Below are 17,832 nucleotides of genomic sequence, written 5' to 3'. Positions count from 1 at the left end.
ATGTTGGAGCACAGGGGAAATGTTTGTGAAAATGCTCTTATAGACAGTGTTTGTAAAAGGAATTCTCTGTGCTTGGTACAGATTGAGGGCCAAGGCCATGGAGCTGTTTTTGATTGCAAGTTCTCACCAGATGGGCAGCATTTTGCCTGCACAGACTCTCATGGACATCTGCTACTATTTGGTTTTGGATGCAATAAATATTATGAAAAGGTGGGTTGAATGAATTTTAAACTCTTCCCTGTCTTGACCTGATTTTGTCTTAGAAGTATTTGTGTTATAACTTATTCCCTCACTCTGCCCCAGACAAAATAATAATTAGGTCATGGAGCAGTTGCTGTTTATCTAAATCAAAAAGATTTAGACAAAAGACTCTATAGATAGAGGAAAAAAGCATTTACTTCTCTGTCCACCTCCCTTGGCCAATTTTACTGTTGAATTTCTGGATCAGGCCTTGGTAATAAACCACATTTGTGGTAGGAATCTGTTCTCTGTCATAGCATTCCTTGTGCTGATCCCAAGTGTAGGAGTTGTGGTTTATGGGAGCCATTCCAGAGCAGCAAGACAGCTGCAAGTGGCCATTGATTTATTTTCTAAATTGCTTTTTTTTCAGATTCCTGATCAGATGTTCTTCCACACGGATTACCGGCCCCTGATCCGGGATGCCAATAATTATGTGCTGGATGAACAGACTCAACAGGCTCCACACCTTATGCCTCCTCCATTCCTGGTGGATGTTGATGGAAATCCTCATCCCACAAGATTCCAGCGGCTGGTGCCAGGGAGGGAAAATTGCAAGGATGAACAACTTATTCCTCAGCTGGGATATGTGGCTAATGGTATTCTGTCTGAACCTCATGAATAATACAAGTGTGGCACAGTATTGAGCACCAGCTCCTGGGATGGTACTGTGAGGATGCATAAATTAATAGTTTAAATTCAATATACAGGTAGAAGAGGGTGTGGGGTGGGGTTATGTGTGGAATCAAATTGACAGGAGGCAAGAGAATTCCAAAATCTGTGGATTTTTCCCAGATATATGGAAGATGTTTAAAGCATTGTCTATTAATCTCTGTGACTGCAGATGTGAGAAAGAAAGCAGGAAGGTGAGGAAGACATGGAAAACCAGCTTTTGTTTTTTCAAACTGTTTTTTTTCTTGTAGACACAAACTGTAGCAAAATGCTGATCCCCAAAAAAGACCTTCCATTCTTACCTACTAAAGCATAATTTCTTTCTGCTGTTTCTAAGGGTTTGTGTTTATGTTCTACATGTGGTCTGGAGTTTTGAGATTTTATTGTAACTTCTCTTCTAATCTTTGCCTCCATTTATTATATGATAGCAGAAAGCCAGCTGGTGATCAGATGTTTTGCAGAGCAGACAAATAGTGGTGCAGAATTTTAAATGGAATTATTTCTAGGGTGTTTGTTAATACAGAAATCCATCATTTTATCAGCATTTGTGGCTTTGTTCTTGTCAAGGTGATGGTGAGGTGGTTGAACAAGTCATCGGGCAGCAAACCAATGACCAGGATGAGAGTATCCTTGATGGAATGATCAGAGAGCTCCAGAGGGAACAAGATCTGAGGCTAATTAATGAAGGAGAAACTTTTCCAAACCCTCCACTCAACAGATCCCACTCTGTTAATGGAGGTCGGTATCCAGCCTTATCTTCATCAGTTCCTTTCTTATCACAGGAAGGACTGATCAAAGTGTTAATGGCAGTTATGAGACGGTGTCTTTGAGGATGCTTTTCTCTCCTCTTCTTGTACACCTTGTTAACCCCTGTGGAGCAGTAGGATGTTCTGTGGATTCCAACAGAGGAATTATAAATTTAAGGGGCAGCTGAAGGCACCAAATGGTCCAACTGGGCTGTATCTGATTGCTTGGAATTATTAGACTGGAATTATTCCTGCTATAAACCAGTTTTCTGAAAAATAAGCATGAAGTTCACTGTATTGTCTTGATATCAGTGCAGAGATGAAACTTCATAACTGCAAAATCCCAAAATGAAAGCGTATAATTAGGAGCTGTCAGTGGAATACAGTATTGTGACAGACTAATGGTTTCCTGCTGCAGCACAAATGAGTATCAGTGCTAATAAAATAAACATGTTGCTCTGTCTTAGTGTTTCCTTAGAAAGCTTCAGATTATTCTCCTGGTAAGTGTTCTGCTACTGTGATTTTATTTTTAATACACAAAGTGATTAAAAATTGAAACCACACTCAATCAGATATGAGCAGCTGAGTGAGTGCAGCTGATGGGAGGGAGCAGATGCCCATAACTGTGTTGCAAGTCAGCCTGAGCCTTGGGAGAATTCACAGCTGCTAATAAATCACTTCTAGGTTAAATGACTGATTACATGTGTTTGAAGTAGATTTCCTGGCAAAGCTCATTAGGATTTGGATGTGGAATTGCTTGTGTTTCAATTCAAGAAGGAGTAAGAAAAATATTAGGGAAAAAATACCAGGGAAAAATATAAAAATGCAGTTTTGCTTTAATCTAAATTGATATTTCAAAAAGGTTGCCTAAAAGGCAGCTTCAGCTCACACAAAGTCTTTTCTGCTGCTTAGGATATGTTGATGCATTGTACAGCCCCAGTTCGCAGTTTTATTTGTGTGTCCCTGTAGTTGTGTAAAGGAATTTCCAGATATGAGTAGTGTGGAAATTAAAGCAGTTCCCTTCTAGAACTTGCATTGATCAATGACTTTGTCCACATGAACTGCCCATTTGAGTAAGTTAATTGGAGTATGTATAATGTATTTAAATAGTCAGAATTTTTTACATTTGCACAACCATAAATGCAATATTATCATGTGATTTACCATATTTAGGCCTGTGGGAATTGTGTTGAGGGATAAGTAAGGACAATGATGGCAGTGATTCCATTATTATCAACCTTTGTTTATCAATCTTCATGCTGTCCTTTAAATTTTAATCCACAAATTAAAGCTCCTAAGCTTTCAGTTGTGCATGGGATACAGGAAAAGAATTCTTCCCAGTGAGAGTGGGGAGACCCTGGCACAGGGTGCCCAGAGAAGCTGTGGCTGACCCTGGATCCCTGGAGGTTTCCAAAGCCAGGTTGGATGGGGCTTGGAGCAACCTGGGATAGTGGAAGGTGTCCCATGGCAGAGGCTGGCACTGTTTGACCTCCTAACGCAACCATCCTGTGACTCCATGATTTTATTGGTGGTTCATGGAGGTGAAGAAGCTCTTTGTTTATGTCTCCCCCAGCTCTTCGCAGCCCAGGCTTGGACGTGGCCTCCCCACCCAACGTGGGGCTGCGCCGGAGCGGGCAGATCGAGGGCGTGCGGCAGATGCACCACAACGCGCCCCGCAGCCAAATGGCCACCGAGAGGGACCTCATGGCCTGGAGCAGGAGGGTGGTGGTCAGTGAGCTCCTTCCAGGCATCAGCAAGTAAGAGGCTCAATGGGACGAGAGATTCAGTTGTGTGATGTGTAATGATCCTTCCACACTCTTGGAATGATTTTTCAGTAACACGTCAGCTTTGGGGCTTGGTTAGTTGGGTTGTTTGGAATATTGAGATCAGAATGGAGAGTTGAGAATGGTAATTCCTTCTTTTCACAATTCAGTCTTTCTTCAGTACTTCAAATACCACATTTCCCTCAAGCTTTATTTTAAAAAGACTGGAAAATAATTTTAATACATTTGAAAATAATTACGGCTGCTCAGCTAATGAGTTTGCTTCTTTAACTTGTGATTCCAGGAGTGAATGGATGGATGCTGCTAGGGGGATTTATGCACAGATTTCTTAGAGCAGCACAAGTATTTTAATGTGTATATTAAGGAGGCTGTTGAGTTCCATGATGATTTAATGAATATAATGTGTGTTTCTTATGTATAATTAGGGTCCAGGAAGAATGTCGAGCTGCCAAAGGTGAAATAGAAATCAATTTATACACTGCTGACAAGAAGAGAAAGCCATCCCACACCTTACAACGGGTGAGTTAATGCCCTGGAAGAGACAACTTGGGTGGGAAGCAGTTCTGAGCACTGAGCAACAAAATAAGACCAACAAAAAACCCCAAACAAATTTTATTGAATTATTTAGAAGATCAATAGTCCTAATTGTTTCTCTGGCTCACTGTCTTCTTCCTTCTGTAACTGTGATTTTGCTGTCTATAATATCCAAATAGTGATAAATTTCTATCCTTGAGGCTTCAGTGGTGGGAAGATGCTGGGAAAGGAAAATTGCAGAGCCACAGTGGATTTTCAGTTTGACTTGTGGAAAGTAAAGGTGCCAAACTTTTACAAGGGGCTGGATTTATCTTATGCAGAGACTGCAGGAATTTTATAGAAAAAAAAATGGTATTTTCAATAATTTCCTTTCCAAAGACTGCTACTTTATAAAGTAGAATTTCTGTTGAACCAAAAATCCACACCTAAAACATCCACAATGTGTCAGAGATATTGTCTAATTCTACAATGATTTCTTACTGCTCAATTGTAACTGGGGTGCAACACTCAGCCACTGTAACCAGGCACCTTGTAACTGTGTAACTCATGAGTAATCCCCTGATTTGTCCCTGTCTGTGCTCCTGTCTCCCCGGCAGAGCGAATTCCAGGCAGGAGGCGGCCGCTCTCTGCGCAGGAACCAGCGGAAGCAGCAGCACGCGTACCAGACCCGCTCCACCATCGAGCACAGCCAGCAGGGAGCCAGCCAGAACCCCTGTGCATGCCACGAGTCCGACAGCTCCTCTGAGGTCCGAGCCTCCCAGCAGCCTCCAACAGCTTCCCTGTTCCCAAATCCCAGAGCACGTTAAGGTTCCGCGTGTCTGCTGGAGGGAGGAAGTTTGTGCAGCCGAAGCTCAGTTTGAGTGAAGCTGCCAGGACTGATGGGGGGGACTGTAAAAAGAGGTTTTTCAAATGTATTCGTGGCAAAAGGCAGTGTAAAAATAACATTGGCCCATTCCAGGATGGGGATGGTCACCTCACAGACAGGGACAGGGCAGAGGGATTTAACACATCCTTTGTCTCCATCTTCAACATGGATGATAGAGCAAGGAGGTCTCAGTGCTCTAAGCTGGAGGGCCATGACTGAGAGTGATCAACTCCCAGTCAGCCCTGAACTTGTGTGGGATCTGCTGCTCCAGCTGAATCCCTATAAATCGATGGGGCCTGAGAGAATTCATCCACGAATCCTCAAATTGCTGCTGATGCCATCACAAAGCCTCTCTTGATGATTTTTTGAGCAGTCTTGGGAACCCAGAGAGGTTTTGACAGTATCAGGACCCAGGGAATGGCTGGAGCTGTGCCAGGGCAGGGTCAGGCTGGATTTTAGGAAAGGTTCTTCCCCCAGAGGGTGTCAGCCACTGCCCAGGCTCCCCAGGGAATGAGCACAGCCCTGAGGCTGCCAGAGCTCCAGGAGCCTTTGGACAGCACTCCAGGGATGCACAGAGTGGGATTGTTGGGGTGTCTGTGCAGGGCCAGGAGTTGGACTTGATCCTTGTGGGTCCCTTCCAGCTCAGGATATTCTGTGATTCTCCACATGGGAAGAAACACTCAGGTCATTGAGTCTCTGGGATTCGTGGTGTTCCTGTGGCATGTTGGTCTTGGAGAGTGAAGGATCATTTACCTAAATGCCAGGACAGTGTTCAAAAGTAGCTTAAAACAGCTTCTGTATTTTTGGAAACCAGAAACATTTTCAAGTAAATTTAACTGGGTTGTGTTAAACTACTTGCTATTTTGGGATTTCATTCAGCCCATGGATTCTAGGTCAGGACTTTGATTTCATTTTGCAGTGCTTTGATTTCATCTATATCTGTAGACTGCTGTTGAAAGAGATTGAATATTGGTATTAATCATTGATTTTGGCAAGGGAAGAACTTAAAATATACCGGATAAATATAACTTGTTCTCCTTAAGGAAGAGACTGAATACTGTTGCTTTGTAAATGCATTGAAAGTACAGAACAGCTCAAAAAGCTGGGCCCTGGGCACTAAAATTTATTAATCAAACACTTAAGAACTCATTCTATAGTTCTGATATAATTAAAATTCACATTTGTTTCTGTAAGAGCTATATAAGGATATATTATAATATTAATTAAGATATAGGAAGAAATTGTTAATTTATTTCTTTAAAGCTCAACCAGCCTTTGAATACAAAGCTTTCCTCAGGTGACACAACTGGGTTGCAAACAAAAATGATACATTTTACCCTTGGCCCCAGAGTGAATCCTGTTGTTTTCTCTCTAGGAAGATGAGACTGTTGGCACAAGTGATGCATCCATGGATGATCCTGTGGCAGCCTGGCAGAGTGAAAGCAGTTCCAGGTACCTCCACTGGGCTCTGAATTGGTAACACTGGTTTATTATGGGATTTAAGTAGGACAGTTGATATTGAGATACTCAGACTTCATTTTAAAGACTGATTTTTAACCAGTTCATCATGAAACATTTTACACTGTGATTTTTTTCTGTTCTTTTTCTTTTCAAAGTCAAAAACAATTCTAAAAAACCTTTTATAAGAAAATATTGTCTTTAATTAAGAGCTACTCGAAAAAATCAATGCCAGTTTGCCATATAAATACTGTACATGTATCATTTGGTATTAAAAAAGTCAGAACTGTATTTTTAGGGAAATGCTCTAGTTCTTTCAATGTTTCATGCATTTTTTGCTGCCAGTTCTTATGAAGTCAGTCTGTGAATCAGTGAGATAATGAGAATTGATATTAGCCATAGATGTAGTTTTATTGTGAGTTTCAAATTGATAGAAAGAATTTACTGAAATCACAAATCAGAGAGCACTTGTTTTTCTTTAAATTCACATAACAAAATTCTGTGTTAATCCTGAGCAGAACCAGGAGAACAGGTTGAATGTTTGGACTTTTCAATCCACTGTGGGGAAACTGAAGTTTTCTGTTCTCTTTCTTACAACTTTTTCATTATCTGCAGTGATTCATCAAGTGAATATTCAGACTGGACAGCGGATGCTGGGATTAATCTGCAGCCTCCAAAGAGACAAACCAGGCAGGCAGCTCAGAAAATCTGTAGTAGTTCTGAAGATGAAAATATGAAGGGAACAAAAGGGCTGGAGCCAAAGCGAAGGAAACTTAAACAGCCAAGGAAAAAGGTCAGCAAGTGTAATTCTTAGTGTCTTTTGTATTTTATTAATATAAAATTGGGTTTTAGTGGTTGTTTTCAAAGTAAAATTTTTCATAAATGGGTAGAGAGTAAAAAAAAATTATAGAGATCACAGTAATTGTGGTACCAGTGGTACCAAGAAATTTTATTGTTTGTTTTATTGTGCTTCCATATTTCCCACAGGTGGTTCTTCATTACAAATGCCATTTTTTTCTCCCAGATTTATGCTCTTCACCACAGTCAGGTTTACAACAGGGTGGTTTTGTTGTAAAATTATAATAGATATATATTGTATTGACGTGGTCAGATTTCTTCTTCCTGGTATATTTTTAAGACATTTAGAATACTTATAAAAATACAATTTATTTCTTTATTATAGAAATTATTATGGTTTGGGTTGGAGAGATCTTAAAGATCATCTTATCCCACTGCCCTGCCATGGGCATTTTAATGATTTATTAATGTTTTAAGGCATTTTAATGATTTATGAAGGTTTTAATTTTCAATTATATTTATAACAAACCTGTCTTACTCTCTGCTATTTAGTGGAGATTTTGGGAATGATGACACTCCACAATTTGCTTTTCCTTGTATCCTACCTGCAGTAACTGCTGCATGATGAGTTTTCCATAGTAATTAACTCTATTTTGAATATTGTGTTGATTGCAGTCTAAATTAATGCAAATATTTAACTTCTGTATGTAACTTACCTATATCATCTCCTGATGTTCTGTGTTTAGAAAGCCAGTGGGCTGCTGTCCCTGGAAGGGGAGCCCAGTGAGGAGTGGCTGGCCCCACAGTGGATCCTGGACACCATTCCCCGCCGCTCGCCCTTCGTGCCCCAGATGGGAGATGAGGTACTGCCCTCAGCAATTCCCACATTCCCAGGGGAATCAGCATCTCTGCTTGCTTGGGACTGTTCTACCCAGCAATATTTGTGGGGAATTGTGCTCAGGACAGGCTGAGTTTTGATAACTTTGTTAATTCCCAGGCAGTTTGTTGTTTACAGATCCAGGTCCTGTGTCCCTTTTTCTGCTCAGGTAACTTGGGATTAGCAGTAAAAATTGGGTGTGCATCTTCACCTGCACATTTCTTAATGATCCCAGTTTTAAAGCATAGAGCAGGTGCCAATTTGGGGGCTGATATAAATACTTTTAACTAGAAGAGTGTTTTATGATTAAATAAATAAGTGCGCAATGTGTTCTGAAAGGGATAAGGCCTGGTATAGAATGAACAGGAAGAGCACAATCAGTAAAATAATTTTCTTTACTTTTCTCTTCATTTGCTATTTTTTTCACTCTTAATTTTCTCTTTTTTTTCTCTTTTAAGATCATCTACTTTAGGCAAGGCCATGAAGCTTATGTGAGGGCAGTGAGGAAAGCCAAAATTTATAGTATTAACATGCAAAAACAACCATGGAACAAAATGGAACTCAGGGTAAGTTCAAGAAATATTTCAAAGAGCTGAATGTCTGTAATGTTAAACTGACGTGAAAAACCAGCATAAAAAAATGTAAAGAAAGCATTGCTTTAAAATGTTAATATCAAAGTTTTAATTGTAAATATTAAAGTCAGTTTTCATTAACACAAAGTCTTTACATCTGTTCACTTCCTGGTTTTGGACTTGATTCTCAGTGGTCTCTTTCAACACTAATTATTTTTGCTTGAACACTGAATTCACTCAGAGCCCAGCACTGCAGAGCTGTTTGTGGTTCTCTCACCACTCTACAGTGACCTGAGCATTTGAGTTCTGTTTCTTGTTTTTATGCCGTGGTAAGAAATAAGAAATCATGGTGTAAACACCTAAATATGTGCAGGAGTTCTCTTAAACACTGGATCTTGCTTTGAATGAGTTCCCAAGACTTAATCCACAGTGTTGCCATATTTTTTCCTGCTTTCCTCAAGTTTCATATCAAGAGAAGAGCCCATATATGTCCTCATATTCACTTAACCATGCCAGTGGTTCTGTTAATGAAAATAATCACTTTACTGGGAAAATACCCAGTTACCAGTCCCAGATTTTCAGTGATTCCAGCTGTAATTTTCCAAGTCATCATCAGTTTGTGAGGAAAAGGAAATAGCTGTTCACTTAGGATGGACTTTGACAGGACATGAACATAAAGACTATTGTAGAATTTCTGTTTTCAGAGGAAGAATTTCCTTTTTTTCCCCCTGTGCAAGAGTGAAGGGCCCTAGGGTAGGTGAGGGAGAACCTTTGGTGTGCTTAAAACTGGGTTTGTTTCTTAGAACCTTCTTAAATAATTTGTAGAAATCCTGTTCACAAACCTGCCAGGGGAATGAGCTTCTTCATTTTTCTTTTTGAGGTGACAGTGATTGATTTTAGTATTTGGAGGAGAAAATTTAATGGGTGAAATTACCTTTGCTGTAGAGTGGAAACATATTTGGGTTTTATTAATATGTTTCACTTTAAAATGGATATTTTTGTTGTTGGCAAGGTAAAATAATGCTGTTTCATGCTTCTTGCTAACTAGGAACAAGAATTTGTGAAGACTGTAGGAATTAAATATGAAGTTGGGCCTCCCACACTCTGCTGCTTGAAGCTTGCATTCCTGGATCCAATCACAGGAAAAATGACGGGAGAATCCTTTTCCATAAAGTAAGTCACTGGAATGCTGATGACATTCTTCAAGAGCTTTCCTTGCTGTGTAGAAGCTTCGCCCTCCTCCTTTCTTATTTCCTGTGCAAGACATGATGATGGCAGTAATGGTTATCCCAAATGCATGGAATTTGAGGACTGTGTAGTTCATCTAGACCTGTATTTCTGGGTAATAATAACTTTTTTGTGTCTTATTTCCTGAAGGTACCACGATATGCCAGATGTTATTGATTTCCTTGTGCTGCATCAGTTTTATAATGAAGCCAAAGAAAGGAACTGGCAAATAGGTGAGTAGGTTTTTTTCCCAGTTCCATGTGTTTTGCACCATTTCTGCAGCTGTTTAATGGGATACAGTATCTTTATTACATGATGCAAAGGACTATACACACATGATATTGTAAAGATTACTGTAAAGTTTTATTTGATGTTTGCTGCAATTCCTGTTGCAAAAAGAAAAAAGAGAGAAACTGTTCCAAGGGCAGTGAGAGCAGGAGAATCTCCTGATCTGTTGGGATCTGAGGAGTGAGGCAGCTGTGAGTAATTTCCAGAGATGGGCAAGTCCTGCCCTGAGGGCAAGGGCTCAACTCCTGTGGTGCAAAATGTAAGGATGGAAGTAGGGCATTCACAAAAGAGGGAGCTGATTCTCTAAAAGGAAATATTTAGCAATTCTTGATGTTGTTCTTTTTCTGAATGCAATGTTTGCCCTTCCAGGGGATAGATTTCGCAGTATCATTGATGATGCCTGGTGGTTTGGGACTGTGGAGAGTCAGCAGCCTTTCCAGGCAGAATATCCTGATAGTTCCTTCCAGTGCTACAGTGTCCAGTGAGTATTTCCATGTCCTGAGGCTCCTACACAACTCAGAGAAAATCAAAAATAGGATCAAGAACATAAAGAACTAGAATCCCTTTTTCCATTTAAATACATACCCAGACACTTTATTTACTTATTTAATTTCACATGTTGTACTTCTTATTTGTTACTTACTATTTATTTATTTTAGAATATTTAGAATATTTCCTTTAATTTGAATATTTACTTACCTAATTTTTGAATTTATTCCTAAAGCAACACTTCTCGTATAAACAGCAGTGCAATGACTGTATAGGAGATACAAGAGGAAAATAGGGAGTTGAAATGTCTTATTCCTAACTGGAGTGACCTTTTGGGTCAAATCTGGTAAAGAAAAGGTGTGTCTTTATATTCAGCTCTAACTTGTGCATTTGAATGAATTTTTTAATAGCTGGGACAACAATGAAAGAGAAAGGATGAGTCCATGGGACATGGAACCAATCCCAGAAGGAAGTAAGTGTGTGTTGGATTCCTGTTCCTGCACAAAGCAAACAGCTTCGGGGCCCTGGATTTACCCTCTGGAATTGTTCCTCTTCAGCTGTGTATCCGGAGGAGGTCGGTGCTGGAGTTCCTGTGACCCCAGAGGAGCTGACAGCTCTTCTCTACAAACCCCAGGAAGGAGAATGGGGGGCCCATTCCAGAGATGAAGAATGTGAACGAGTAATCCGAGGAATTGAGCAGCTTCTTTCCCTCGGTATGTTTGGAGAGAAAAGGGAGAAGGATTAACAATATCAGGGAAGTGGCACAGGACTGAAGAGTAGATGGGATGGAATGCTGGGACTTGGTGTGGAGTATTTGAAATGTACTCAACTAAATTACTGAAAAGTGCCTTTTAAATTTCATATTTCAGTTTCCAAGCTAAATCTCCTTTTTTTTTCTGGGGCTTCACCTGATTATTTTCAGTGGGGCTTCCCAGTGGGTCATATCTAAAGGTGAAAGAGCAAAACATATAATTAAAGCCCTCAAAACCAACCAACAAATCCTCACTAAATACCCTCACCTCCAAATTCCTTGTAACTGGTTTGTAACCATTTAATAGCACACTGTGCTTTAAATTCTGCCTCTGCACCCAGGACATGTCTGTGTTCTTACTTGATGTTGCGTGTTGTAGTATTCCTGTTGTAAGCGCAAATGCCACGTTCCTTTCAGTCAGATTGGCTGCTAGCACATGAATCTCAGATGTGATACTTAAACAAAAAGTGCTTTTTCAAGAGTAGGAATAGATGGTACAAGAGGAGGAACCCTGCCCTGTGGGTAATGACATCCTCAGCTGTAGATCTGTGTTGCTTTTGCCGAATTCTTTGAAAGAAACCCCAGAAACCATTAAAAGGAATCTTGGTATAACATCCCTTGGAGGCATCTAAATGATTGTGGTCTTTTGTCTTGCAGACATTTCTAATCCCTTTGCTGTTCCAGTGGACCTTAGTGCCTATCCCATGTATTGCACTGTCGTTGCTTATCCAACTGACCTCACCACCATCAGGAGGAGGCTTGAAAACAGGTTTTATAGGTGAGTTTGGGTTTGTAGCTGACATTTATTGCATTTATTAATATGTGGAGCTGAATGCTATTTAAAGTCCCTTCAGCAACTGCATGAGATCAGATTGACCTTGGGCAAAGTGAGTCTTCCTGAATAATAAATTCTCCTGGCCATGTTGTTAAGGCAAAAGCTGCCGTAGCTGTATCTGGAGTGTTGGTTTAACACCCTGAGCCTGGCTCTGTGTTGGAGGCAGAGCATATTTGCTTTGTTTCCATCCCTGCTGCCTTTGAGCAGGGTCTTTGCTTGTGTTGCAGTTGCCAGAAGGGGACTGAATAATGCTGGAAACTGGAAATCTCAGTTTTTCCATTAAAATTGGGAATAAATAATGTCCTGCTCTTGTTTTCCCCTCTGAGGACCACCTGTTTCTGCTTGATCTGAATTCCTAATTCCATTTTTTACTGAAGAATCCTACTGAACGTGGAAGAAAAATAATATACACCTTCCTCTCCATCCCATTCCTTTAATTTTGTGTATTTTTCAGGAGAATCTCTGCCCTGATGTGGGAGGTAAGATACATTGAACACAATGCCAGGACTTTCAATGAGCCAGACAGCCCCATAGTCAAAGCAGCCAAAATTGTGACAGATGTCCTGCTCCGCTTCATTGGGTGAGTTTGGACCTCACAGACCCCACAGCTCCAATTCCTTGGATCCTTCATTGTGTACCTTGATTTTTGTCATTGTCCTGCAGAGATCAGAGCTGTACTGATATATTAGAAATCTACAACAAGGTGAAAGCAGAAGACCTGAGCAGTACTGATGAGGAAGAGGAGGTAAGATAATTTCCTTCCCTTCTAAAATTCAGCACATGAAAGAATTTTTGATTTTTGTTGAGTCTTTATTTTATGGGTAATTGCACTGAGTTTTGGAGATGAGGCTGTTTAAGCTCACCTGGGACAATAAGCTCCCTGAAGTAAAAATGCTTCTTGGAACTGTCTGTCTTTAGTCTTCTCTCAGTACATGATGTTTTGTTGGAAGGATGAGTAATGAGGAGAGCTGGGAAGTGGAGCTGTTACTCAGTCAGGACAACAGCTCTCCATTGTCAGCGAGGCAGCAAAGCTGATTTCCTTATGTAATTCTGTGTCATTTCCCATCAGTTGATCCCTGGAGTGAAATGTCAGGTAGAATCCAGGGAAGATATCACTGCCCTGAGCTGCTTCCCTCTCCTGACACCTTCTCCCGTTCAGTGCAGTTTGAAATGTGCTGTAGTTCCTGTTGCCAAGTGCCCTGTGGTGGTTGTTGGCTGGTTTTTAACCCTTTTTCCATGGCTGAGGGTTGTCCAGACCTGCATGTGTATGATCATTCCCTTTGCCTTTAGGTGGCAGAAGTAGATGTGGATTCAGATGCTCCAGGCACTTCCTCTGGGAAAAGACGAGTGAGTAAAATTTCTGCTTTGGTCATTTTTTAAAAAAAATTGATTTAAAAAAAATATCTCCAGCAATCAAATTTCCATGCAACTGATAAATATAGCAATGCTGGACCTGAAATATTGCATCTTCCCATGAGTTTGAGTGTTATATATGACCAGAAAAGGCAAATTTGTTTCATTTGTTTAATTTGCATATTGCTGTGCCATCATCTCTGCTTTAATCTTCCAGGATTTCTGTTTTTAATTGGGAAATGCTTGGAAATTAGTAGGAACTTCAAGGGAACAATGTGAATATTCTGATACCATCTGCAATACCTGTTTCCCTGCAGGTGAGACGAAGAGTGAAGAGGCAGCCCATGAAAGCCAGTGCTGATGCTTGGAATGAGCAGTGCCAGCAGCTCTTAAATCTGATTTATGAACGAGAGGACTCAGAGCCTTTCAGGCAGCCTGTTGATCTCTTCTCTTACCCTGTAAGTGCAGCTTCCACATCCAGAATTGTTCCTCCTTTGGCAGAACATCCATGCTGGGCATAGTTCTGTCCTCTCTGTTTATGAGCTGATGTTTTCAGGGAATTATCTACAACAACTCTCAAAGTAAAAGAATAACTTGAGCCACTGGATGAACACTGAGGTGATGTTACTGCTGTAGGATTTGAGAGCTTTGATTTTTCTCTTGTGTGTTCTCGCAGGATTATCAAGATATTGTAGACACTCCCATGGACTTCAGCACTGTGAAAGAAACCTTGGAAGCAGGAAACTACACCAGTCCCTTGGAATTCTACAAAGATATTAATTTAATATTCTGCAATTCTAAAGCTTACACTCCTAATAAAAAGTCTCGTGTAAGTAATAAATTTTAATGCCTGTTTTTTAACAAAGACCTTGGCCCTACATGAATAAAACACATGAAATGAGGTCTGAAGAGCAAAACACTGCTTGGTGTAAGAAAAAAAAAACAAGGATACACCAATTCTGTGGTTATAAACTTGCTTTGTTCTGCTCTCCCAGATGACTTCTAACACCCATTTTCATCTGGGACGATGGTCACTGTTGCAGCTGTTCCTTGCAATATTTGTAACAGAAAACTGGTCACCAGTTGCTTTTATTTTTTTAATTATTTATCCCTGTAAACAAGGCTATCAGCTTGATAACTGCACATATTGTGGATGAGGTTACACAAAAGTAGGGCCTAGAAAGAGGACAGGAAAGTGGTTTAAAGATTTTGACATCTGGTTTACAGAAATTAGGACTGAGGACATTTTGGGTTGCTTCTCTGTAGCTCTGTAAGAGTGGTGTAAGGACAGTTCACCAGGGATTTAGTGCAAAAACAAAGGTGAGGAGACATGAAATCCAATTGCTTTCCCCTTGTATTCAAGTTATCTTAAGGCCTGCTTCCATGCTTCATGGGGATTGACAAAGGGGACTGTATTCCAGTAATCCAGAAATCCATTTTCCTTCAACTCTGGAAATATTTTGTACTGTTATTAAATCCTTTTATGAAAACACTTTCTGTTGCAAGAATACACATGGCCCATGGAAGGAAATAATCTGTAAAGAACCTCATAGTGGAACATCACCGCAAATTTTTTCTTTGTGCTACAAAATCTGGACATCTTTGTGATGGTTTCTGGTTGATCTTCAAGTTATTCAACTCTAATAAGCCTGACCATTTTTCCTCACTGCAGATTTACAGCATGACCCTTCGACTCTCTGCCTTATTTGAGAATCACATGAAAAACATCATCTCTGAATACAAATCAGCAATGCAATGTCAGAAGAGGAAAAGGCCTCGGTACCAAAAACGGCTGAGGAGCAGCAGCAGTTCCCCCTCAACCAGCAGAGCATCCAGGTAAAACAGGGATGGTGAGCCTGGCTGGCAGTGCCATTCCAGAGGACAGGGGTAGATGTGCTTTTGGGAATAACCAGCAGTAGTGTTGCTCATTTCCCAATGAACTTGCTCTTTTGGGAGATAAAATCATGCTCAGTTTGTAGTTTGTAATTCTGGTAAATGAAAGATGATGTGGTTACAAGTGTTCCCTATGGAGGAAATTAATGATCAGCTGTCTCTTTACCTTTTAACTGTTGAGAAACTGTTGTGTAACGCTTCCCTACCTTCATCTGATACATTATCTAAGTAAACTGACTGTTGGTTTTAAAAGGGGAGATAAAATCTTGTCCCTGCAAACTTCTGTACCTTTAGCAAACAGCACCGTGGTGTTTTTAGTGTTATCACACCAGGGAAAAAGAGATCACTTTGCAGGAGAAATCAGTTTTGTATTTGAGTCTTTGGTGATAACAGATTTCTCTCTTTGGGGTATTCTGTGTTTGCAGCCCAAAAGGGAAACAGAAACAAATGAAGATTCAACCTAAACCAAACCAAAATACCTCACTGCCCCTGACCAGGACTAACTCTTCAGTCTCATCTCATGGTGAGGAGAAATCCAGCCTTTCTCTTACAGCAGCTTGTCTGTGCAGATTGAGTCTTGTCCTCATGAGGCACATGTAAAACCCGCCTGTTGAAGGAGTAAGGTCCTGGAAATGTGTTGTCTGTAAGTTGTTTTAGCTGAGTTTGGCTGTTGGGAAGTTCTGGGTAAGGATCAGGGTATTGGGAACCTGGGTCTGGCCATGATAAGAATTATTCCAGTGACAAAAGCCCAGACTTCCTGTGTATGGGCCTCTCTTCTACAGCAGTGATGGATAATTAATTAAACTAATCCTACTTGGAGTTACACTCTGGAGGAATCTGTCTTTCCATGGCTGCAGAGCAGCTTGGTGAGATTACCCTGACTTGGGCTGTTAACTCAGGGCTTACAGAACTTCCCTAGACACAGCCCTGTAAATAGAGCATAAAAATCACCCTGTCCCCTTGTGGTGTCCCATCTGAAGTTTCAGATACAGCAGAAGAACCTCTGGGTTCAGCCACTGGTGAAGAGCTGGAGGGACAACCATCTTCGTCAGGCTCAAATGGACAGAGCCAGAGTGGAAATGCCATAGATCCAGGGAAAATCAGACCAGTCAGGAGCAAATCTACACCAGTGAAACAAGGTGAGAAATAATAAGATTCTGTGCTTTGACTGACTGGTTTCACTAGAGATGAAAGATCTTGCTTCTGTCTGATGTTTATGGGATTATTGCATCAGTGTAGCATTGTATATATTCCTAAACCATACCAAAAAATTGAATTTACTTTACTCTTTTACTCTGTGGTGTCTTGCCTGAGGTGTGGAATGCAGATGATTCCATGTGCACTTTAGTGAAGTCCTTTAAAATCTCTCCAGATGGAAAACTCGATTGCTCTGAAACTCCTACAGTTCCTTCAGGAGTTACAGAAAGCAAACAAACCAAAAGAATCCCCACCCCAAAACCTTTGCCTTTTATTAATCAAGCTGAAACCAAAAATAAAAGAATGTTTACAAAACATTTAAATATTTTTCTCACATGCAAAGCAAAGTAGTTGTGATTAGAAGGGAAACAGTTCAGGTGTAGTAATCTCGGGGATGAGTTACTCAGAGTTTCCACTGAGGTGGGCACTACATGGGCATTTCCTGAACCCTGGAGCCTTTCCCAAGTCCACATGCCTGTGCTGTGACAGTGCTGGATGCTGCAGGTGAGCTTTTCCTGTCCTGTCTTAAAGAAGATATTTAATCTTCATTGTCAGATTCATAAACCTGAAAACATGTAGGATTTTGGGTCCCAAGCCAGCAAGATATTTTAGTTAATTTTCATTTAAGGTGTTCAGCAATCCCAGTGAGCTTTCTTGGGTCATTGACTCTCTTGAGTTATGCTTTCCATTAATATTCCCTGGACTAAGCCTTTGGAGAACATGCATTTGATAGGGAATAAATGCTGCTTGCAGAATGTTATTTTTGTGTATATTTAATTTTGAAATGGATTTTAGAGTGTTCCTACCTTGGCATCCCAAGTAGGATTTACCTGACTGAGTTTTAGATGTTTTGTCCAACCTGGTCACTCCAGGCTCCTTTTTTTGCCTGGATCTTCACTGAACTCTTGCTCAGGAGAGTTTGCAGTCATTGCTTCCAGATAAAAACTGTGTTTACTTTGATAGATTTTCCCCTTAGAGTACCTGCTTGTGTCCACAGCACATAAAGGGTGAGTAGCTCCCAGTGGATCATCCCTGAGCACACCTCAGAGGCAGCTGAGGAGAATCCCAAAGGCAACTGAGGCAAATCCCACTTTCTGTGTCCTGTTTTGGCTGTGGTGTGATGCGGGGTTATTTTGTGTTTGCTTAGATCACTCTCCTGATGGGCCACTTACCAACGGGGATGGCAGAGAACCTCGGGCAGGAGTCAAGAGGAAGCTGCTGAGCGCCTCAGAAGAGGACGAGCACCTGGAGGAGGT

General features: G+C 40.8%; 1 protein-coding gene across 1 annotated transcript in view; it reads left to right on the top strand.

Moving 5' to 3' along the window:
* The window catches only part of LOC310922234 (bromodomain and WD repeat-containing protein 3-like), a gene marked incomplete at both ends in the record, with an annotated part of 94,275 nt that overhangs the window by 26,998 nt on the left and 49,445 nt on the right, over positions 1–17,832 (top strand). Inside the window, 25 exons of the mRNA XM_083882693.1 lie at positions 82–210; positions 611–836; positions 1,477–1,647; positions 3,229–3,412; positions 3,865–3,958; positions 4,570–4,719; positions 6,214–6,290; positions 6,912–7,089; positions 7,841–7,957; positions 8,430–8,537; positions 9,592–9,716; positions 9,921–10,003; positions 10,428–10,539; positions 10,958–11,019; positions 11,105–11,260; positions 11,956–12,076; positions 12,588–12,713; positions 12,797–12,878; positions 13,424–13,480; positions 13,804–13,944; positions 14,163–14,315; positions 15,159–15,322; positions 15,805–15,902; positions 16,360–16,518; positions 17,724–17,830. Of these exons, the coding sequence (XP_083738819.1) occupies positions 82–210; positions 611–836; positions 1,477–1,647; positions 3,229–3,412; positions 3,865–3,958; positions 4,570–4,719; positions 6,214–6,290; positions 6,912–7,089; positions 7,841–7,957; positions 8,430–8,537; positions 9,592–9,716; positions 9,921–10,003; positions 10,428–10,539; positions 10,958–11,019; positions 11,105–11,260; positions 11,956–12,076; positions 12,588–12,713; positions 12,797–12,878; positions 13,424–13,480; positions 13,804–13,944; positions 14,163–14,315; positions 15,159–15,322; positions 15,805–15,902; positions 16,360–16,518; positions 17,724–17,830 (3,180 nt within the window). The remainder of the gene's footprint in view (positions 1–81; positions 211–610; positions 837–1,476; positions 1,648–3,228; positions 3,413–3,864; positions 3,959–4,569; positions 4,720–6,213; positions 6,291–6,911; positions 7,090–7,840; positions 7,958–8,429; positions 8,538–9,591; positions 9,717–9,920; positions 10,004–10,427; positions 10,540–10,957; positions 11,020–11,104; positions 11,261–11,955; positions 12,077–12,587; positions 12,714–12,796; positions 12,879–13,423; positions 13,481–13,803; positions 13,945–14,162; positions 14,316–15,158; positions 15,323–15,804; positions 15,903–16,359; positions 16,519–17,723; positions 17,831–17,832) is intronic.

The sequence above is a fragment of the Zosterops lateralis genome, assembly GCF_965231275.1.
Source record: "Zosterops lateralis genome assembly, chromosome: W".
Taxonomy (NCBI): domain Eukaryota; kingdom Metazoa; phylum Chordata; class Aves; order Passeriformes; family Zosteropidae; genus Zosterops; species Zosterops lateralis.
The sequence above is the reverse complement of the archived record's forward strand: the minus strand, read 5'-3'. Positions and strand labels throughout refer to the sequence as shown.